Source organism: Xenopus tropicalis, chromosome 5 (assembly GCF_000004195.4).
Source record: "Xenopus tropicalis strain Nigerian chromosome 5, UCB_Xtro_10.0, whole genome shotgun sequence".
In the NCBI taxonomy this organism is placed as follows: domain Eukaryota; kingdom Metazoa; phylum Chordata; class Amphibia; order Anura; family Pipidae; genus Xenopus; species Xenopus tropicalis.
Genome location: NC_030681.2, coordinates 105,592,453 through 105,617,053, shown reverse-complemented (window position 1 = coordinate 105,617,053; position 24,601 = coordinate 105,592,453). Strand labels below are relative to the sequence as shown.

Here is a 24,601-nt window from a genome sequence, read left to right as displayed (position 1 = left end):
AGGTGCTAGAACCTGGACCGCAATGTCACCATAATAAACCCTGCACTTCTCTCTTTTCATATACCGGTACATATAACTAGACACAAATAGATTAGAAATGGATAGAAATATTCCACAGTTTACTGTGCAATGTTACTCAATAAATGTTCATTTTCTTTTATCTACACAGTGCCACACAATATCTCCACTAAACTTGACTACTATACAACACAGGGTTTTCGAGTCATTGGACTAGCATATCGATTATTAGAGAAGGAAGGCCTACCAGCCATAGAGCACTTGGAAAGGTAAGCAATGCAGTGGCCAGAGCCTTGGCATTAAGTGGCAAGGTGTGCATAGCAACAAATAAGGAAGGAAGGATGGATGAAAGGAAGGAAGGATGCATCTAGTATAAATAAATTTAAAGCAACTGGACTTGTCCAGTTGCTTTAAATTTATTTATACTAGATATACCATGACCTGGATGAATGAAAATCTTCATAGACAAGGAAGGATGCAACAAATTTAATAATAATCAGTTTGGATTTTAAACTCAGAGAGGTAATGGTAAATCAGTACTTGGCAGAATGTGCAGATCCTGTCAGGTCAGGTTATAAGGCTCATTTGCTACCTTTGGAAGTGGAAATAATTTTTGCACATTGTACCCTGCCCTGTCTTCAGTGCCCCAAAACACAGGTACTTGGGCTGCAAACACAGAACAGGGACCAGCACTCCCTGGAGATAGTGATGATAGGCACCCCTCTCCTGCCTTGTAAGTTGAACGTCATTCCAGAATGTAAGTTAAGGCGTGCCTGTTAGTACAAAGCACAAAGAAGTCCTGTCTTTAGCACCTGTCCTGTGGTAGTTGGTAAGGAGTTGGTAAGCACTGCCTACTGCGCTCGGTACCTTACAGCTATGCCCAGAGCACAAGTGCTTACTTGTGTGATGGCACTGGACAATGAGGCGTTAAAGCAGCTAATGTAAGATGTGACTGGATTTCTGCTGTTGCATGTATACCTACCTTAACAGACAATCCATTCTCTCTGATGCATAGGAACTAGGACAGGATGTGGTCTATAGTAGAATAAACAACTCTGCAACTGGAGAAGACTGGAGTCTCAATTTGTAGGCCATTTGAGATGAAGGTTTATATACTTATCCTAGATTCTCCTAAAAAATATGGTAGGGTAGAAGGTGGAACAAATGTTGCACTACACAGGGTCACTTGAGCCAAATAATGAAACTTCTGTACTACAGCCTTGTTGCTGTTTAGGACGGTGAAAGTAAGGGAGCTGTTCACAACATAACTGTATGTTAAATGATATAGATAAGTTTACTCTCTGGTCTGTTTTTGCATGTGCATTCTTCCGCTGATCTCTGCAAAATTAAGGAAAAATATTAACATTTCTGTTTTTCAGGGATATGATAGAGGCAGACCTCATATTCCTTGGATTACTGATACTGGAAAATCGTCTTAAGCCCGAAACCAACCCAGTTCTTCAGGAGCTTAGCACAGCCAAGATAAGGAATGTGATGGTCACAGGTATGAGCTTACTGAGATTATACAACTACAGAAGAGTCATAGGAATTATAAAGTCTGTTGTCAGCAACATGTAAACTGTAAAAAATGAAGGTGCATCTGGGTCCAATTTTCCTAGAAAGTTAAGGAGCAAAACTAGAATAAGAGGAGATAAATCTGGGTATAACAGTACATTAGCCTCTAAATGATGCCATTTGTGGGGAAGTCCTCAGTTATGGATTTCTAGATTTTTATTGCATGATATTTCCATTGAATACACCATTTTGATAAGATTTTATATATCCTTTCATCTAAGGGGATAATCTGCAAACAGCTCTTAATATTGGGAAACATTGTGGCATGGTTCCCAAATCAAGCAAAATGATCATAATCGAAGCCAGCGAACCCCAAAAAGATGTCCCTGCATCACTTACGTGGAAAATCATCACTGAAAACCAAGAAAATGGATACAAAGAGAGTGTAAGGACATTATATAAGTAATATTGTTACTTGGAAAAAAAACATTTGATGTTTCACTGTTGCTGATGTGCATCAGTGTCTTTTGGTTTGTGTGTATGTACATATACTGTAGCTGCTCGAATGTGATCATTCTTTTGTTAAAGGAACAGTTCAGTGTGAAACTAAAACTGGGTAAGAAGACATACTGTGCAAAATATAGTTAGTTAGAAATGCAATCTATAAAGGCTGGAGTGAGCAGATGTCTAACGTAATAGCTAGAACTCAACTTCTTAGTCAGTAAAGGACTTGAAGGACGGGGCACATGACCTGCATGGTCAGGATCAAAAGCAAAGTAGACAAAAAGCAGTCAGCATAACCCAATGGATCTCTTCCCAGCAATGCACGTTCCCCACCGGTCCCTTGCCAATGGAACTCAATAGAAAAATGATTTTGAACAGCAATGCACTTCCTATATATTCCTATATATTTTCATATATATTTAAAATGAGAAGTGCGGTGCATTTCTATTGAGTTCCAGGATCAAAAGCAAACTAACTTCATGTCGCTGACATTTTTATTTTGCACAGCCTATCTTTTTACCAAGTTTAAAATTTTACACTGAACTGTTACTTTACATGAAACATTAAAAAAGGGCATACTCCCATTGTATAAACCCCTACAAGCTCTTTTATTAGTTTAACAATAATGCACTTAGAAGATTTGAGTGAAATGATTGCTCATCAAGTAACCAGTTCAATAAGACCCAACACGTTTTGTTGGTTTACCAAAACTCTGCAAGGGGTGGCGTGCTGTAGGTGCTTTAAATGGTCATGAAACCAAAAGAAAAAAATCACATACAAGCTGAAGTTTTTACGTTGGAAGCATATTTAAACATATAGGGGCTAATTTACTAAAATTCAAATTCAAATTTTTGTAGCGATTTAAGAAAATCATGGCAAAAAATCACAAAGCTAAAAAGTCAAAGTTTTCACAAATTAATCATGTTTTCGCAGTGCGAGTTAGTAATAAATATGTGGCATTTGAGCTTAAAAAAACTCGATCACAAAAAATGTATTTTAAATGAAGTTTGAATTTTAATGAATCAGCCCCACGTTATAGTACATGCATGCCCAGAGGTATTGTGTTTAACTAACAGGACTGTAGTTTCAGGGTTTTCACACTGTTATGAATGACAAATGGAATCCTAACACATCTCAGCCGGAAGAATTTCACTTTGCAATTGATGGGAAATCTTTCCAGATTATGTTGCAGCATTTCTACAATGTAGTCCCAAAGGTAAATATTCCATAGAAGATTGCAAATGAAGTAACAAGGAGAAGGAATCTGTACAACAGCAGTTGTCGCTATGACCTTTTTAATGGAGCTTATCATATACAAACATTTTGGGGATATCCATTCCATTGCAATCATTGATGAGCATGCCTAGAAATGCACAACAAAAGGATACTTCTCCTAGTCTGCGCTGATACACAATGCTTTACTACCTTCTGCTACATAAGACTTTAGATTGTATTGTTCCTCCTGCCTAATAAATAAGACAGCATCTTTGAAAGCAGGTAATGTAGGGGAAAAATGTAGAATAAGTAAAACAAGGCTGGAATAAAAATGAAAGATGTGCCCAAGATGGAACCCTAGTATAAAAAATGAATCTGGGGAGCATTTATTGGTCTTTTGTTTGAAAGAAAATATCTATTTGGTTGCTAAGGGTTATTATGCCTGAAGCCGACTTTGAAGCTATTATTAAATTAATGTTGTGGGTCAGCCCAGACCAATGAGAGAAACTTATACCAAGATTTCAAAAACATATTCCTACCATATTACTGAACTTTTATAATGTTTAAGATGTGTTTTCTCTTGAAGGTTCTTCTAAATGGGACAATATTTGCAAGAATGACTCCAAAGCAAAAATCAAGTCTTGTTGAGGAATTTAGAAAGCTAGAGTAAGTTATAAATGTATAAGATTTCTTTTCAACACCTTTCCTTTCCCTGTTCTAACTAGGTGTTATCCTTTTGCCTTTTGCCAGGCCTTGCTATATTTTTCCAGTGGTTGAACCCAAATATTATCATTTTTCTGTACAGTTGGTTAATCTCCTGCTCCTTTGTTGTAGTACTGTGCCTGGAGATTTCAGTTTGGATTTGATGTTAACAACAATTTTTGGGTTCAGAAGTTGTTTAGTTATTGGTAAGAGAGTCTTGGTACGTCTGCTCATTAATCTCTGAACTGGACTACCGCCAAAGCCGCGTGTAGGAGTAGTTTTTTAATTCAGTAATATAAAATATATATTGTTTTTGTTTCCACATCAGTTTCTTGGTCATTTTAACAGCAAATTCATGTTTGTCATGAGGGTACTCTGGATAGGAGGTCTTGTGATCACATTTCTACTTCTTACTAAACTGAAGCAGTCAGGATAGATACCTCAGTCCTCAGGTTGAATACCTCTAGCTACAGTCTAGCTACAGTCCTACAGTCCTACCCTGTGGATCAGGGTTAAGGTACTACCTGTCTCCTATGTCTTAACCATGGCCCTACACTAAGGCAACAGTGCCTGTATGGAAGGGTACTTCTAGCTACTTTCCTTGTTGGAGCCAGAACTGCTCTTGCTTCCGTCCTTCCCTCTCTATCTCTTTCTCCTAAAGAGAATTAGTCTGTCCCCGACTTCACCAGAGTGGATATTAATCTCTGGGGCAATAAAGCTTTACTGGGGCCTTGTTCTGATCCCAGGCTCAGTGACCTGTTCCTGAGACACAGAGGCAGTCAAAGGAAGCCACACCCTCCTGCTAAACACTATACGAGTTTGCTAGAGGTGTGGTCAACCCAAATAAAGAATAAGGCATAAGATAAGGGTGAACTAGATACATGAGTCTTTGTCCAGTAACAGCAGAAATAAGGAAGTTGTAGGGTTTAAAGCCATAGGGGCAGATTAACCCTATGGGTCCCTACACAACTATTCAAACATATTGAGGGTTTCAATGTTATTGTCCCCTTCATGTGAATAGGAAGGTGGGCCCTGCTAAGAGCATCTGCAATAAGTAAATCTTTACCTGGACAGTAGCAAATGTTATAGTCATACTTTTCCAATCTGAGAAGCATGTGCTGCAGTTTCTTTGGAGCATTTAATAGATGGATATAATCTTTGTAATGGTCTCTATAGTCTTATGATCTGAATTCACTGTTACATACATGCCTTCCATATGTGTACTGATGGAAATTCTCCATACCAAATACAACAGCTAAGAGTTTTAAAAATTACAGAATGTGGTTATGCTTAAATTAAAGGAACAGTAACATCAAAAAATGAAAGTGTTTTAAAGTAATTAAATAAACAAAAGTTGTGTGTTCGCTTTAGAATAAAAATTATAGTTTATATAAACAAAGCTGCTGTGTAGTCACTGGGGCAGCCATTCAAGCTGGAAAAAGGAGAAAACGCACAGGTTACATTAAAAGATAAGCCCTATAGAATACAATGGTGTTTTACCAGGCAAATCTGCTTTGTAACCTGTGCCTTTTCTCCTTTTTTCAGCTGGTCTGGCTGCCCCCAGTGTGAAGGCATAGGTGTTGCTTCATTTTCCGAAGTCACACTAAATTTCTTCCTGTAGGATACTTTGTGTGACTTCAGAAATGAAGCAATGCCTATGCCTTTACACAGGTGATTCACTTTTGTGAAAATGCCAGTGAAAAGGCATTTTGGGGAAACTAGTTGCCTGTGGTAGCCAAGATTAAACGCGGCGACTACTCACTGTGGGCCATCACACTTAAAGGTGGCCATACACATTAAAATTTTAGTCTTCTTCCGAACGTTAGGGTATTAATCGTACATTTAAATGCAATTATCTAAAACTAACATTCAGACTGAAATTAGCAGATACAATCGTATGAAAGGATATCGTCCAATACACAATACATGCACAGATTTTATTGTTATACTGGACTGGGGTTGGGGGGGTGCAACTAGTGCATAGTATATAATTGAATTATGTCATATACTGTACTGTATATAATGTAAATGTAATTATTACATTTTATATTATGCACTTAATTTTAATTGTTAATATTATTACATTAAGAAATATAATACAGCTCACCATAATACAAAATAAGTGGGAGACCTGAGCTTGTTTCGCTGCAACTAGATGCGCCCAGCTTCAGCACAGGCTACCTGGTCCAGCACAGCCGGCGGCCTGGCACTGGTCCACAGCCCAGTGGTTGGGGACCCCTGCACTAAACAGTATGCATCAGTACGAGTAGCTTAACTGTCTTAGTGGTTCACACATTTCTGACAAATTTGGAAAGGTAATTAACTATGCCTAAGAAGCGCAGAACTCCCCGTACATTTGTTATGGCAGCCATCTTTTGTCAGCTTAAAGACTCTGTAGATTTAAAGATTTTGCAGATTTCCCGGCTCAAATCCTCTCTTTCTCTCAGGTGTGAGTCTCTGATTCCACACACTATTCTTTCTCTTATGAGAGAATCTCTTACATAACATAACATATGACATACCTGTCAATATTTTCCCCAGGCTCCTGCATATCTTTTCAGAGCTTAATTTTCTTTTGGATTACAGTATGTATCAGTATTTGGAGTATGTCTTTCAATGTGGAATTGTCATTCCTGCCATTTGTTAGGTGTAAAGTCTGTGAGATTTCTTTGCCCTTATCCCTAATAAAATAATAAGAGATTTTTTGTGGTTCTCATCACTGGGTGCCACCATGAGATCCATATACAGGCAAAACTCCTCTTTTCAGTGTTCAGAGCTTAATACATAAAAACTCACCCATGTTCTATTCATTCCTATGGGATTTTTAGAAGGGTATTTATCAATGGGTGAAAGTTATAACTCACCAGTTGATAAAAATGCCTCTATAAAACCTCCATAAAGAGGAATAGAACATGGGTAAGTTTTTATGTATTAAGCTCTAAACTCACATTTTGATAAATCTGCCCCTATGTCTCTCAGGTTGTTTCAGTCCACTCTCCATATTGTTTTATTACCAGTGATTGTTCCTTACAGTTATATTTGTAACTCCAGTCATAGCTTTAGGGTGTTGCTTTACTTTCACTTCTAGGGCAGCGCCACCTCAGGGGTCTTGTATTGCTATTGCGCTCTCTGCACTAGAAAGCCAAAATTCCAATTTAAGAATCGTAATTTAGGCTCTTTAAGTTACCAGAAGCGGCTTCCATGTTAAGATAGGTTTCGCATATCAACGAGCTACACTCACAGGATCTAGCAACACAGACTTTATAAGATGATTCTAACACAAGCTGCATGCACCTATCTGCAACTACCAACAAGTCCTTTCAGCTAACTAACTTAACACTAGTGAGACCTCTAGTGGCTCATATTTCTACAGAATGCATGGTACTAAAAAATACAATATGTGTCTTATTTCCAGTATTTTATTGTTTTAGGTACAACGTTGGAATGTGCGGGGATGGAGCAAATGATTGTGGGGTATGTAAATTTAAATAGCTTATTTTCTTACCCACAGATGTAAAAGTATTATAAATATTTCATATTCATGAAAAGAAGAGATATAAGGGTTGATTCACTAAAGTGTGATAAAACAAGCTCTATTTATAGCATGCGGTAAAAACTTTTTGCGTCTTAACGCACGATTCACTGAAAGTATATTTGCCTTAATTTAGACGTGATGCTGTTAGCGTTATTTAAGTCACAAAGACTATTTTTGTACGGCATTAGACGCGCTACTTGTTGCGCGCGCTAATTAATGCACGTGCACTACTTATCGTACGTTCGTAAAACTACTTTTTTTGAAAATGCCTATTTCCCTGCAAACTGGAGGCTACATCACTCTAGGGCCCACACAGACTTGAATAAATCCCACTGCAAAGTCCATATTGTGTTGCCAAAAGCTCATGAACTGTACTTTTCTATATTTACCGCCTGACCCAAGTAGGTGTTAATTTTCGCATAGACTAATGCGATATTTAGCGTGTCTAAGTGTTTGTGAATCATGTGTTAGTATTATTTCTGCGCGAGAATTAATGCAATGCGGTAAAATTAACGCATGCGGTTGCACGCTATTTAACACATGCGATATGCGACTTTAGCGAATCAAGCGTTTTTTGCGCAAAAAAGCATGCGATAATGCTTATCGCACTTTAGTGAATCAACCCTATATTGTTAGCCGAATAATTAAGAAATAGGCGTGCATCACAAACTAGTGTTTTTTCTGTGAATTCATCAATGTTATAATAATTTGAAGAGAAGACAAACCTTGCATTTTATAATTTATATATGTCCTATTTACAGGCTCTTAAAATGGCCAATGTTGGAGTCTCTTTATCTGAGTTAGAGGCATCTGTTGCTTCCCCTTTTACTTCAAAAATCCCAAATATTGAATGCGTGCCTATGCTAATCAAGTGAGTAATTTTACATAATATGTATACCCCATTTATTAAGTGACAACATGCAGTGCACAAAAATGAAGTTGAAAATATTTCAGACACATTTTGTCATTTCATTTACAGAGAAGGACGGAATACTCTTGTGGCATCTTTCTCCATGTTTAAGTTTTTATCGGTGCTCACCATGATTGCACTGACTGCATTGGTATTTTTGTTTTGGGTAAGACTTCTGGCTTTTGTCGTTTGAATGAAATATATGCCTATCCTGAATAATTCTGCGCAATATAGTTTTACGCTAAAATGAGACAGAGAACTGTCAAGATATTGGGAGACATAGCAAATCTAGAAAGAAATGTTTCCAATCCCACACCAAAGGATATTGAACTGTGTAGCACTTTGATTTCTCGATTTCTCGTGAACAGGGAAGGTGATTCGTACTGTATAATAAGTCTGGATGAGGGGATTTTAGTGTGTATAGACTATAGAATATTAACATATTGGGCCAGATTCAATTCCATGAGAAAACAGTATTTTATGGTTTATCACATGAAAATGTATGGGCGTGATTCAATTTGAGGAGAAAATCCTAATTCAGTTCATTTTTCCCATACATTTCAATAGCGTTTTCATGAGAGAAACAGTGAAATATTTTTTTTCATTTAATTGCATCTGGCTCTATGGGAATTTCTGAAACTGTTTAGGAAATATATTTTCTGAACACATTTTGGCCATAGAGTGTTGCTCTTTTTAACCCTTGTGTAGGCGCTGTGATATAGCTGTCATAGCTCTAAAGCAGGGCAGTAGATCACTTTAAAGTTTCTGGTAGGCTGTGAGGTGGGATGCGGCGGGATGCAGCGGGATGCCATGGGATGCCATCCCGCCACTTCTTTTTCCCCCAAATACCAGAGCTTTTGAGTGTGCATATACTGCTCTGCTGGCACTTGTATAATGTTAGGTGGGCATTAAATGTGGATTTGGCACTGCATTTACATATTGCTACGTGTATTTGGGTATTAAACATCAAGAATGAGTACTTTTGCTTGTGGCTTGGGCCAAATGATAGACGTCACACTATTTTTGTTAGGGTAGATCTCATGAGGCCAGGTGGCTAGAGTAGATCACAGGGGGACAAAGTCTGGGTACCCCTGCTCTAAAGGCACTCTTCATGGAAAGCATAGCACCCTATATTGTCATATACAGAATAGTTTTGCTACTGTTCTCTACAGAGAATGTACGTAAAAGGAAAGGAAAACTATATTTTCATATTAATAGTATGCCAATACTGGATGCCTTAAAGGGATACTGGGCCAGATTTAATTCAATTAGAAAAGCTAATCTCCTAATTCAATTCCAGATCTTCCCATAGAGCCAGATGCAACTGAATGCAAAAACTTATCTCACTGTTTATCACATGAAAAAGTGCTATTAAAGTCTATGGGAAAAACTTTAACTGTATCAGGAAAAAGGTTTTTCACCGCCAAATTGAATCTCGCCATGTGATAAACCATAAAATAATAATTTTGCATTCTTTCATTGATTTGAATCTGGCTCATTATGTGAACATGTTTAAAACAGCACATCTTCTGTTTAATACTCCTGGGCTATTCAGTGGGCTATTTTCTTATGCTTCTTATGACAGATATTTTTTTACCTGTTTAGATGTTTTTATTATTATTTCATGGTTTGTATTTTTGGTATTCATAGTTTGCTTTAGGTGTCTGTGTTGTTACAGGAGCATTGGGGGGGGGGGGGTATAGAATGGGAAAAAATAATATACTCACAAATTATATATATATATATATTTGTGAGTAGTGCCCTCTCTTCCATACCATTGTTTATTTGTAAAAAGTTTTTATATAAAATGTTTACGTTAAACATAAATAATAATAAAAAACTAGGTTTTATATCCTTTCACAGAAATACACATTTCTCAGCAATTTTCAGTATCTTATGCAAGATGTTGCTATCGTCATTCCTGTTTGTTTAACAGGTGAGTTTCTGCTTTCATTGGGATCTCATGTAAAATGAGCACAGACAAGATCATTTGAAGCTGTCAGGCCCTCAGTCTCTTGTTATCTGCTTTACAGTTTTTTGTGTTAAGGTGGCCGTACATGGGCAGATTTAAGCTGTCAATTTAAGCCCTTCAGACTTTTTCGCAACTTATCTGCCTGTTTATGGGCCCCCCTGATGGGCCTACCCAACCGAGGTGTTGCTCGGCAGGTTTGAATTCTCTTGTTGGATCAGGGGCCGCATCGCCTCATTGATGCAGTTCTCACTCTGACAGCTCCTATTCCCATTGCTGTAATCTGATCGGTTGGGCCCTTAGCTGGGCACATCAGTGGATAGGTCCAATCTCTTGGTGACTTCACCAAACGAGTGAATCTTACTGTGTATGGCCAGTTTAAAACAGAGGCTTTCAGGCTTTGTGCAGCCCCACCCCCATTATCAGTTAAAAGGTTAAAAAGTTTAAAGTAGCAAAAAAAAAAAAAAGTGCAAAAATAAGCAAATAAGCTTCCCCACATCTTTTTCTAATTGATCCTTAAAGGACATGTCAACCCCAAAAATAATTTTTTGCCTAATAAAAGAAAACTTAATTCTAAGCAGCTTTGCGATATGCATTCAGTACAAATTTGTAATGGTTTTTTAGTCATTTGTATATATAATTACTATTAAAAGCAGTGTCTGCCTGTCCTTTCTATTCCCTGCCCTGGTGGCTCTGGTGTTTGAAACAGTGTAATACAAGCCAGCAGATTTTATAGACCTGTCTTGCTGGAGGAGCCTGGCACTTGCAACATTGTTTAAAAAGTAACAACCAGGAGTTCAGCAAATGCTGCTTTCTATAGCAGTTACATTTACACATAACTTTTAAAGCGCTAATAATTTGTAATAAATTGATATTGGAAAGTTGCTTACAATTATATTTTTCTTTTATTAGGCAAAAAAATATTTTTGGGGTTGACATGCCCTTTAAGCTGGGCTTTGTAGAGTTTGAGAAGAATAAATAGGCATTATCTTATCTAACCCTTTATGGCCATCAGGTGGCCCCCCAGCCCTTTTATGACGGCTAGCCGCACAGTTTGGGAGAAATGGTGTAAAGGTCCCCATACACCATAAGATCCGCTCGCTTAGCGGATCTTCTTCCGATATCCCCCACCTACGGGGTGGGGCCAAACGATCAAATTATAACGACGGGTATAGGCAAAGTCGGTCCGGGGACCGCATCAACGAGCCGGTGTGGTCCCCGATCCGACTAGATTTTTAAACCTGCCTGATCGAGATCTGGCCAATTTCAGGCCAGATATCGGTCGGGCAGTCCTGTCGGTAGTGCCCATACACGGGCTGATTAGCTGCCAAATCAGTCTAAGGGACTGATATCAGCAACTAGAATCGGCCTGTGTATGGGGACCTTTAGAGTGCAACAGTGATGTAAAGATTTGCCATAACAATTCAATGACACTCGACAAACCTACTAATTTAAATCTTGAGCATTTGTGTAAAATTTTTATCTGAATGATGTCTAAAATTGTGTACAAATTACTGGTTTCTATTGTTTTCTTTTCACAGGAAGCTTAAATGGCCCTGCCCCAAAGTTAGCCCCATTTAGGCCGCCTGGACAACTTCTGTCACCTTCTTTGTTGCTTTCTGTTTTTTTGCATGTCTTGCTTACCGTTGGCTTGCAGGTTACTGCGTATGTCCTACTTCAGCAACAGCCATGGTACAATGAAAGTGATGTTTTCAGGTAAATGCTAAAATAATTACCTTAATTTAAATTGATAAATGTTATTCATTCTAAAATCTCTCATTGCAACCCAGCATTAGTCTCCAGTTCTATTGATTTTCAATAATCTGGCAAAGGGAGCTGGGAGGATTTCTTTTATCTCATATACTGGTAATAGCAGGAGAGAAATTCTGTTCTGTTAATTAAACATTCCGAGAATGAACCCCTCATGTACAGCAATTCCAGCTTTGCAGACCTTAGGCAATCTAGCTTTCAGCTGTTGAAGGTATTCAGTGGAAATTCCAGCCCTTGCCTTAGGTCTCCTCCTAAAGGTGCTACTGGTGTGTGGGGCATTTTCGCAGTGATTCCAAAATTCTGAATACTAGTGTATAAAATAGGTTTAGGCATCTCTTATTAAACATTAATGTAGGAACTAGGCATACTAACGGCTGCAAAATCATGTCCATTAGGGCACTACATACGTATTACCCGCACCTACCAATGCTACAGTGCAGGTATGCTCTACACTATTGTGCCAATTGCACCTCTGGTAGAACATTACTTACAGCAGCAAGAAAGCTATAAAAAAATGAATAGTTCATTTTGTGCCCACAGGCCAGTGCTGGGCCAAGCCAGCCGGGCACCATAGGCAATGGAGTCACTGGGGGGGGGGGGGGGGGGTGATGTGGTGGGGGAAGGGGCCCAGAACTAGGGGTAGGTGAAAGAAAAGGTACCTGCCTGGCACCCCTCCCCCCACTGTTGCACCCTAAGCAGGCGCCTCTTCTGCCTACCCTCAGTTCAAGCCTTGCCATAGGCACCCCATCTAGTAACTAATGCATAGCATGCTAGTAAAAGTCTGAAACCCAGAGTCAGAGTTGCCCAAACACCGCCCCTTAAATGGCGGGTGTATGTTTGCTCGTGAGCTATGCTATTGCTGCTACTATTCTTTGTGATTTTAAAAAAAGGGCACACATGTATGTGTCAGGTAGCAGTGAACACAGTTACATGAATATACTAAAATAGGTGGTGCATTATGGACAAAAAATGTGAAGTTTCTTACATTTTCACCATTTAGTAAATGAGCCCTACCATGTCCCACTCCTGCATGGCACCCAAAGACTTAAAAGGAGAATATATGCTTTTAATGATTATTGCTTATAATTAAACCTGCTGTGCATTATTCTATTAAACTAAACTAGATAAATAGGTAAATATAATGTCCAATTTGCCTTGCTCATCTCAAGCCTCTGCTTCTGCGATTTTGTTCTAAAATATGATGTAATACGAACTCAATGGAATTACTTAATTTTATTTGTGCTTTGTATTCAGTTTGCCAGCAATATAAAGTTATATTCCTCTTTTCCCTACAGCGCATGTCTTCCATTTAATCACAGTGCAGAAAATATCATCGCAAAAGTTCCTACTATCACTGAGACCTATTTAGCCACTACAATTTGGATTGTAACTGGAATGAACTATATTGTCATAGAAATTGTGTTTTCTAAAGGAAGACCGTTCAGACAGCCCCTGTATACTAACTGTAAGTTTGTCCAGTCTTTATCATACAGTGTTTAGCATTTTTGCATCACTTGATGTTTTTAAATACAGTTACCTCGGTACTAAGACTGACAATAGATACAGAATCAAAATTACAATGCTAGGTTAAATAATTATCTTGATATTTACACTATACTTGATTATCACTTGCTATGTGTGCAAGTTCTCGAATGTTAGGGGGTGCAAAATTGCACCCCTTAGGGCTAATGCATTGTGCTCATCCACCTGCCTTACTGGAAGAAACAGCACAACCCCTGCCAAAAGCGGGGCTCCCTAATACCTTGTGTTGCGAAGCCCCAACTTGCATGTTTTTAATGACTTGCAAGTCAGGGTGCAACGCACTGGTACACTGTGATAGTATATAGCTGTTGTGATTTGGGGATGGCACATTCCCCAGTGCAGCTACTTCAATAATATGCTTTATATAACTGGACTACAATCAGGTTCAGCATATGGTTTTTATGTCAGCTGGCTGCTTCTGGATAATAAAACAATGTAGGAAATCACCAGTCCTCAGTTTAACCCAACTTTAGCATTGACAAGATGCTGTAAGCAACCCATATGTCCGCACAATCTGAAGTTGACCAGCTTCTAGAAATGGTATACATCCTTTCTTTCCACACAAAGAGAAAGCAAATAAATGCCAGTGCAAATTTTCAACCATTGTACTGTAAATATATGTAAATAACTGTACACCAATGGCAGCGTAGGGCTCACATACAATTAGTGGCCTTGACATGGCAGGGTTCATGGTGCAGGGCAGAGAGGAAGTGAAGAAAAGCTTCAGCTTGTCTTTACCTCTTGCAGTTTGGGCTGCTGGCCTGGACTAATGGAACAATAGAATGTGGCTATACTTATGTATGGGCAGTGGTATGGTATTCTGTCCAGCCACTGGATTCAGTGGAGGGTTGGCATGCATATATTGGTAATAGCAGGATCAAAATTGACGGATTACAAAAATAAACCCGCTGAAAGGGGACCTTGTTACAGGCATGAACCCACATTGTAAGGCATGTTTAATAATATTTGGGTATTTATTTTTGTTTGCAGAATGTGCAAACAACAACTCAACCTGGCTGTGTGAGAGGTGTGCCTGTAAACTATTGACTCATGCTGCTATCAGGGGTATAATGTGTACTCATTAGTATGAGTTTGCAGATAGGAAAGAAAGATGTTGGGTTGAGGAAGTCAGAAATGCCTTTAAATATAAATTATTGTAATTAATAAATTAATTAATTAATAAAATCCTTTTTATAAAAGACATTTATTAAACATCTACAGCTTAGTACATTATTAATCATAATGAAAGTTTCCCTTTAATATCTTAACAACGACAAGAAAATGCACATTTGGGTTCCATTTTATGGACTTCAGTGTTATATCCAAACAACAACTTTACCTGGTACAGCTATTGGGTCTATCATCCAGAATGCTTGGGACCTGGGTTTTATAAGAGGTCTTTCCATAATTTTGACCACTGTACCTCTACTAAAAAGTGATGTTAAATGTTAAGTAAACCTAATAGGATTGGTTTGCCTCCAAAAAGGATGTATACAACTTAGTTAGGTTTAAAGGAACAGTAACACCAAAAAATAAAAGTGTATAAAAATAATTACAATATTATGTACTGTTGCCCTGTGCTGGTACAACTGGTGTGTTTGCCTCAGAAAGACTATTATAGTTTATATAAACAAAGCTGCTATGTAGCCATGGGGGCAGCCATTCAAAGGAAAAAAGGCACAGGCACATAGCAGATAACAGATAAACCCCCATTATCATCTACAGAGCTTATCTGTTTTCTGCTATGTAACCTGTGCCTTTTCTCCTTTTTTCCAGGTTGAATGGCTGCCCCCGTGGCTACACAGCAGCTTATTTATATAAGCTATAGTACTGTTACTTTAGCAAATACACAACTTTACCTGTGCAGGGTAACAGTACATTATATTTTAAATACTTTAATACACTTTATTTAAGTTCCTTTAAGTACAAGGTAATGTTTTATTATTACAGAGAAAAATAACATTTTTAAAAAAAAAAAATTACAATTATTTACTTTGGAGTTTTCTGGATTACTGATATCTGGGATCCCATACCTGTAGAATATATTGTATTTATACATATACGTATTTATAGCGAAGAGTGAAATAATTTAACAAATTTGAAAAATCTGGTAGTGGTACTTATTTTATTAGACTGAAATGCTTGACTATCTTTATTTTGCTTTTGCAGACTTGCTCATCATTTCAATTATCCTGCAGTTTGCAGCCTTTTTATTTTTTCTGTTTGGAGACCTTGAAGTGATTTACACTACTTTTGAGGTACAGTATTTACTCAACATGTATACATAACCTTTATATAGTTAGTGATATTCATGTTCTTTACTACCTTTTTTTTCAACCTGCATATTGGTACTGCTTATGCAAGTGTAAATCATTGAGCACATTTCCCATTTAATTGGGTACACACTAGCCTACATATTTTTACTGATTATTTTCCAAAATTGCCTTTTGCAAGTAAAGCAATTAATTCCCATTTTATATTTTTGGCTTCTTGATTGCTGCTTTGCAACTCTTGCTGTTATATTTATAGCCCTAAATGTTGTGTCCTTACTTCATACTTTTCTCTATAATGAATGAAATAATAAGTCTAAACTTTCCAATTTTTTGGGTTGAGGACCTATTTCTTTCTTAAGGGAAAAATTGGAGAATGGTCTAATGGTTTAATATTGTTTTGTGCATATTGATTAGCTGTGAAATAATTTTGTGAATCTGTACAGAAGAAATGAGGGCTCGTTTACAAACCCCAGTGTAGCATGTAAAGTGCAAAAAAGACTGGAATCTGCAGTTCTTTTGCACTTTGCCTGCTGCACTTTGGTGTGCGCCAATAGCCACAGGCACCCTCATTCAGTTTCAGAGAACAGAGACCTGTGACTCCGCTCAGTAATACAGTGCTGAATGCATTAGTCAAAGCTGCATTGGTGAAGGGCGGGGGGCACATAGGAGCCCTATAGCAGGCAGTAAGGAAAGGGCTAGCTGAGCCTCTTGATGCTGTGCTCCTCACTGAGCACATACTTTTTCATGTAGCACTCAGTGCACACTACATGTACTTCTGAAATTAGCATCAAGGGGCCCTTTCTTATGCCTTAGTACTCTTGCACTTGTGCCCCCCAAGGTCAGGAATGACCCCTATGGTCTTGAAGTGGTCAAATTTGTTTTTTGAAGTTATTTGTACCACAAATTAAAGACAATTATATGGTCACTATTACCCAAAGTGGTTTGTGTTTCAGATCCCTGAATCCACTATAGCACGATTTTACTGATTATTGTTCCTTGTAATGAACAAGCATGTTACTAAATATGCCTCTATTTGCTTTGCAGGCGGTTTGCACTCCGTTTTATTGGCGAGTCTACATTCTTGTTATGGTTCTGGTACATTTTGTTTTGTCTTATGCTATAGAGGTAGGTCTACAACTAAAACATACCTTGCAATTTAAAGGATTTTCATTGATTTTTCCCGTGGACTATTCCTAGAAATGAGAGTGCTGACTGTGATTGAAACTGTCTTGTCAATAATTTATGCCTGGTTTACTTTAAAAATTGAGCATCCATACAGACAGATGCTTCTTATAGGTTCTCAAAAAGCATACTTTAAATGTTTGCCATTTTTCTATGTGTCCCATTAGGCTGTTGTACATTGAACTACAGCAATGCTATGACAATGAACAATCCATTTCTTAGGACTAAAGTTGTGCACTTACTTACATGACTAGTGAACAATGCATGTTAAACATAGGGCAACACTGATAAGGTGGTAAAATAAATGTGATTTAGTATCAAAACCAGTGTGTTTACTGATGTTCTAAGATATTATTCAAGTCCATTAGTTAATACCAAGGCAGGGATTATTTTTTTGCCATATGCCAGTAATTTATTTGAAAGGTGCCTACAAATTTTCAACACTATAAAACAGCATTGCAGACAAACTGACCCTAAGTTGTAATTATTATTTGAATTTTTTTCTGCACTGTGGTTACAACAATGGCTGACATAACACAAACTTGTGACAGGGAGAGAATGGCTGTCAGCTGTTTTTAGTTATATTGTCCTAACTGAATACACCAAGATTAACAAAAATGACTCTACATTTTACAGGATATAGTAAAAATAAGTCTAAAGCAACGGGATTATTCTGGACAAAGGGAAATCTTCATAGACAGCTATACATTTTATCTAAATATTAGAACCTGACACCTTTCACATTTCTACCTAAGGAGATTATAGTGTCGCACTCACAGCACATTTCTACCTAAGGAGGTAGTAGAGTCAACCTCTTAGCACCCAAGTAGATGTGTTACATCGGCAGGTAGTGTTGTAACAGCATTGCACGTCTGGCTCACCTCTGTGACCATTCACAAGGTATCTGCCTTGAATTGATATCCCTTTTTGGCTAACTACATTTAGCTGCAGTTGGGTTAAGTCATTGGACTGACTGGTTCTTTGGACAATACAAAAAGTATTTTAAAAATGGATGTTTGATTCTAAGCAAATTGGTGGTAATTGTTGCTACCATTGATATGAAAAAGAACCATGTAAGCTCTAATAAATCCACCCCCATGATTCTAAACAATAAGAAAAAGCTAAAATGAATTTCTAAATTTACTGACAAACAATTCATTTTACAGGAAGGAATCCTTGAAAACAGAAACCTCTGGCTACTGATAAAGAGACTATGTAACTACCAATCAAAAAGTCAGTACAGGAAACTGCAGAGAAGATTAATGATGGACACAGAGTGGCCTCCACAGAATAGAACTGATTATGCAATTAAGTCTGTTTCTGTCATGGACAGCAAAATCCTTGTTATTAAAAATGCCTCATACCAACCACCTACTCAGAGTAGCAGCGAATCTCTTGGACAGCAGAAAATAATATGATTTTAGGAAAAACCAGACTAGAGTCATTTTTCATTTCATTTTCATTTCACAACTTGACAAATGTTCACTTTCTGACAAGATATTTGTTGCTGCAAGGGTTTAAAAATATTTTTTAAAATAGTAATAAAGGAACAGTTCAGTGTAAAAATGAAACTGGGTAATATACATAAGACTATGCAAAGTAAAAAATATTTGTAATATAGTTAAGCAAAAATGGAATCTATAAAGGGTGGAGTGAGCACATGTCTAACATAATAGCCAGAACACTACTTCCTGCTTTCAGCTCACTAACCTCTTAGTTAGTCAGTGACTTTAGGGGGGCCATATGGGACAAAACGGTTCAGTTAGTTTGTGAGCATGCAGGTCAGATTCAAAAGCAAACTAACTGAACAGTTATGTCCCATATGGTCCCCATCAAGTCACCAATTGGTTACCGACTGGTAACAGCTTAGAGAGCTGTAAAGGAGGAAGTAGTGTTATGGCCATTATGTTAGACATCTGCCCACTCCAGCCTTTATAGATTATACATTTTTGCCTAACTAACTATATTGAATTTTTTTTTATTTTGTGCAGTCTATTTACCCAGTTTCATTTCTATACTGAACTATTCCTTTAATATAAACCTTTACCAGGATTCATATTTTCTAGCGGTGCCAGGAAGTAATAAAGACCAGATATATGTTTGCACTGTGGTGCTTTACTTATTACAGGTATGGGACCTGTTTTCCAGAATGCTCGGGACCTGGGGTTTTCCGGCTCTTTTTGTAGTTTGGATGTCCATACCTTAAGTGTACTAAATAATCATTTAAATAAACCCAATAGGATTGCTTTGCCTCCAATAAGGATTAATTATATCTTAGTTAGTATCAAGTACAGGTATAGGACCCGTTATCCAGAATGCTCGAGACCAAGGGTATTCCGGATAAGGGGTCTTTCCGTAATTTGGATCTCCACACCTTAAGTCTACTAAAAAAATCAATTAAACATTAATTAAACTTAATAGGATTGTTTTACATCCAATAAGATTTATATCTTAGTTGGGATCAAGTACAAGGTACTGTTTTATTATTACAGAGAAAAAGAAAATCAGTTTAAAAATTCTGAATTATTTGATTAAAATGGAGTCTATGGGAGATGGGCTTTCCGTAATTCGGAGCTTTCTGGATAACGGGTTTCCAGATAAGGGATCCCATACCTGTACAAGGAACTGTTATTCTATTATTATTACAGAGAAAAAGGAAATAATTTTCAAAAATGTGAATTATTTGCTTATCATGGAGTCTATGGGAGACGGCCTTCAAATAATTCAGAACTTTCTCCATAACAGGTTTCCTGATAACGGAAACCATACCTGTATTAATGGATGCTAAACAAATTATTATATTAAAATTAATAAATTAATAAATAATTAAAATAAAAAATGAAGGACAACTGCAAAATTCCTTTAGAATATCATTGTCTACATCATACTAAAACTTAATGGAAAGGTAAGCTACACCAAAATGTGCAGTACTTCTGTTACTGATAAAAGAACTTCTCTGTGACTTTAATTAGCCTTATAAATTACAATAGATATCACATTATCCTCTATATCATACATTTTAAATGTTGCATTATAAATAAATATTTACAATATAACTATGTGTATGAATTATTTGTTGCCATGCTAGTAAGAAGTATATTTTTTCATGGAGATCAATAGTTTTAAACCATTTGCTATCTGATAATTGACTTTTCCATGTTCTAGTATAATAATACCACTGTAAAGGTGCTCTTTTTTTAATTTTACATGGCATTAAGTTTTCCACAATGCTTATGACAAAAATAAAGGTGTGTGTAGTGAGTTATGTTATAGGGGCCTTAGATTGTAAGCTCCACTGGGGCAGGGACAGTTGGAAATGATGGAAAGTTTCAAGTGCTGCAAAAACATGCTGGCACTATATAAATAAAGGATTGCAATTACAAAAATATACATAGTGCAATATTTTATTTTATTGTATGTGCAGAATAGAAACCTAATGATAAAAACCTACTTATAGGGGCTAGCCAAGACAGATGGCCCTGGAGGGCAAGAGGATTTTGTAATTATAATAACTGGCTAGTGTTAAATTGTGTAAAAAAATAGAAACACAAATACTGTTGAACATACTGTTACCCCATAATAACACCCTTTTTATAAGATTATGCCATGGACAGAAACAATGTTATGATCTACAGAGAACCAATAGTTAAGCATGTTCAGCAAATTCTCAGTCCATTAACAGTATTCAGAAAACTTGAAAAACATCTACAAACCTACACCCCTGTCCACATTCATTAGCTAGTACATTTGTATGGCAGGAACTGTCTTGTTTTCTATCAGACCCAGGAACCAGAAGTGACTATAAAAGATAGAGAGGAGGCCCAGCCATCTACAGAACCTGAGATTAAATGTTTGAATGTTTGGGCAGGTCTAACCTAGTGTGCCTATGTGCCAATCAAAGTGCAATTGTTTTTGCATTTCTTTGGCCATTTCCTGTTCAAAAATCTGTTTAGCACAGAATTACCTCAGGTTACAACAATGAGTTCAGGGGCCTGTACTAAAATATTTTTGTATAACTACATAAGCTAAAGGTTTGTAAGCATTTAACAAATCCTTTAAAGGGGCCGGTATATCAAATTTCAAGTTTGCATTTTTTTCTCAATTCATGGTGAATCCAATTATACCCAAGAATGGAGTGTGCAGCCTCTAATAGTTGTGGTTTATCAAAGAAAAACCATGAAAATGTGAATGAAAAAACTTAGCATGTAAAAGGTGCTAAATTTCTCTAGAAGTCTATGGAATTGTATCTAACAATTGTATTTATTTCCCATTTTAGCAAAACAATCAAGATTTTCAGCCCTATTAAAAATAAATGGAACAATGTCATTGTCACTTGTGTGCAACATTAATCCACCTAAAATGCTACCATGACTGATCTGCTGTGTGTTTTGTTTTTTTGTAAAAAGTAATATTATAAACATTATAGAGGAAAAAAAACAGTTTTTTTCCACAAAAATGTCTTTTTCCTTTACCACATAAATTAGTAGCTTCATCTAAATAAACAATTTCATAAAAAGATATTTTTTTTTATCAGTATGTGCCATTGGTAGTGATGAGTGAATCTGTGCGTTTCACTTCGACAAAAAATGAGCGAAACTGTGAAAAAATGAGCGAAACTGTGAAAAAATTAGTGAACTGGTAAAATAGCAAACTGGTGTAAAATTAGCAAAACGCGTAAAATTATTTGCGGAAAAAAAATTGTTGTCCACGTGAAAAAAAGTTGTGATTATGAAATCCGCCAATGGCAAAAATTCACAGCGAATCCATGCCTGGTAAAAAAATTTCACTCATCACTAGCCATTGGGTAATCAGAAACAGATAATTGCTATTTTAAGTACTAAGGCCTGCCCCCTGGGATCATAGGATTCACGATGCGCACAAACAAGCCAAGGCACACATACATGTTAGGTCACAACAGCCAATAAATGGACAAAGTTCTGTCTTTTAGTTCCACACTTCTTTCTGTTACAGATAGAGCAACATTATTTCCTGTATTTTTCTCCCCTTTGCTCCCCCATTTAAAGACTTAAAGTGTCAGTTTTGCAAAGCAGCAGTTGATATATTAATTTATGCAAGATGGCTAGCCCTAAATGACTTCAACTATCAGAATTAATTTAAACAAAACAATACTATATTTTATTTTGAGTCAAGCATCTAATATGTAAAATGAAAATGAAAATGTAAAAAAAAAAACACTTTTTCTTAATAAAAAAAAAATGACACAATACAGAAAAGGAAAGCCCTGGAGCTATAAGCGCATGACAAGGGATCAGGACAATCAGGTGCAACTGGGATTGGGTGAGAAGGAAAGAGTTAAGGTAGGAGAAAGCTGGGCTGCGGGGCAGAGAGAAAGAGAGGGATGTGATGTCAGGAAAAGAAGCACTCACTTCCTTATCTTCTGAGCAGGTAGAAACAGAGCTCTCTCTGTAATATAATGTTATTAGCTGCAGTATATACTCTCTAACTCCTCACTATACTGCTGGCTTTGGGGGTAGAATTATTTGGGCAGGCTGCTTGTTCCTCTCTTGCTGTATATTAACTGTTTTAGAGCTGTAGTCACTCAGGCAGCATGGAAATCAGCCTGGGCCCAAAAAGTATTTCCCGTATTATATAAGAATCCAGGCTGTGACAGCGAGATGCTGCTACTGCAACTAATTACATTCAGGGCCACCATCAGAAATCACGGGGCCCCTCACAACAAAAATTTCTGGGCCCCCCCTCCCCCTGTGACCCCTCCCATCAATACAAATGACACACAGACATTTGTAGCCAGGGCCCCCTAAAACATTTGTGGCCAGGGGTTACATTTTGCATTGGTGCCAGAGCAGGTGCCCCTCAAAACATTGCTAGCCAGCCCATGGCCCCCTAAAACATTGGTGATCCTCCCCCAAATACTATGGCCCACTCCCGCTGCTTCCTCATGTTTTCCCCCACATCCTTCAGCTCCCCCGCCAGTATCCTCCTGCTTCCTCCAGGGCCCCCCAAGCATCCTCCAGCTCCCCCAGCATCCTGCTGCTTCCCCCAGCATCCTGCTACTTTCTCCCCACCAAAGCATCCTCCAGCTCCCCCCCAAGCATCCTCCAGCTCCCCCAAGCATCCTTCAGCTACACCCCATTCATCCTTCAGCTCCCCACCAGCATCCTCCTGCTTCCCCCAGGGCCTCCCCTATGCATCCTTCAGCTCCCCCCCAAGCATCCTCCAGCTCCCCCCCAAGCATCCTTCAGCTACACCCCATTCATCCTTCAGCTCCCCCTATGCATCCTTCAGCTCCCCCCCAAGCATCCTGCAGCTTCCTCCAGCTCCCGCCCAAGCATCCTCCAGTTCCGCCCCCAGCATCCTCCTGCTTCCCCCAGGGCCTCCCCGAAGCATCCTTCAGCTCCCCCCAGCATCCTCCTGCTCCCCCCCAAGCATCCTTCAGCTACACCCCATTCATCCTTCAGCTCCCCCCATGCATCCTTCAGTTCCCCCCCAAGCATCCTGCAGCTTCCTCCAGCTCCCGCCCAAGCATCATCCAGTTCCGCCCCCCAGCATCCTTCTGCTTCCCCCAGGGCCTCCCTGAAGCATCCTTCAGCTCCCCCCAGCATCCTCCAGGGCCCCCAAGCATCCTTCAGCTCCCCCCAGCATCCTCCAGGGCCCCCGAAGCATCCTTCAGCTCCCCCCAGGGCCCGACTTTGGTGGTGTCCTCCGCTATGTCCTGCTGCTCCCCGCTCCATCTGCGCTTATATAAGGTTGCGCCCCATACGTGTGACGTCACTACGCATGGGGCGCAACCTTATATAAGCGCTGATGTAGCGGGGGAACACCAGCCAGCAGTGATAGGGCCCGGAATTGATTAAAGGGGGCCCGGCCGTGCTAGAGATTTCCTAGCTCGGGCCCCCTTTAATCAATGGAATCAAATTGCCCTTAAAAGTCCATGTAAGCATTCTTGTTCACCACATGGGCAGAGTAAATGGTAATTTGTTGCAAGATAATGCTACAATTTTTTAGGAAATAAAAAAAAAAAGAAAATCCTGATTGAAAATATTGAAATTGAAATATTGAAATATTCTAATTTCTTTGGTTTTTTGGTAATCACCCAGTTCTCTAGCAGTGAACTATTTTGTTTGGCATGGCAGGTAACCTAGTGGTAAGTCTGCCTTGCTTTTACTTGCCCAACCAATATAGAGCCACAGGAGGTGGCTGGTTTTGTTGGCAGTATACATGGTCACCGATTATTTTTAAATGTTGATTATTTTTATAATAAAGAAATCTATTTAAGTTTTTTGCATACATATAAGGTTAAAAACATTTTATATCAGCCCATTTTTATTCCATCCTGTGATACAGTATGTTGGATACATAGGAAATGTTTTTGTGTATCTATGTAATTAATTTTCAATATTTTACTATCTAATAAGCAATAATTATAAAGGTATGGTGGGGACGAGCCCAAATGAAGGTTTTCATTTAGACTTGCTGTGGCAGTA

General features: G+C 38.2%; 1 protein-coding gene across 2 annotated transcripts in view; it reads left to right on the top strand.

Annotated features, from left to right (window-relative positions):
* atp13a5l.1 (ATPase type 13A5 like gene 1) overlaps positions 1-18,725 on the top strand; it is a 44,869-nt gene extending 26,144 nt beyond the window's left edge. Inside the window, exons 17-30 of one of the 2 annotated variants that reach the window (XM_012963325.3) lie at positions 170-287; positions 1,398-1,522; positions 1,815-1,978; positions 3,128-3,253; positions 3,839-3,918; positions 7,386-7,428; positions 8,251-8,360; positions 8,469-8,565; positions 10,263-10,335; positions 11,910-12,084; positions 13,434-13,603; positions 15,850-15,938; positions 16,998-17,078; positions 18,302-18,725. In XM_012963325.3, coding sequence (XP_012818779.2) covers positions 170-287; positions 1,398-1,522; positions 1,815-1,978; positions 3,128-3,253; positions 3,839-3,918; positions 7,386-7,428; positions 8,251-8,360; positions 8,469-8,565; positions 10,263-10,335; positions 11,910-12,084; positions 13,434-13,603; positions 15,850-15,938; positions 16,998-17,078; positions 18,302-18,553 — 1,703 coding nt within the window. In that variant the 3' untranslated portion in view covers positions 18,554-18,725. Of the gene's footprint in view, positions 1-169; positions 288-1,397; positions 1,523-1,814; positions 1,979-3,121; positions 3,254-3,838; positions 3,919-7,385; positions 7,429-8,250; positions 8,361-8,468; positions 8,566-10,262; positions 10,336-11,909; positions 12,085-13,433; positions 13,604-15,849; positions 15,939-16,997; positions 17,079-18,301 lie in introns of both variants that reach the window. The other variant, XM_012963324.3, reaches the window with a different exon arrangement.
* The last annotated feature ends 5,876 nt before the right edge of the window (positions 18,726-24,601 follow it).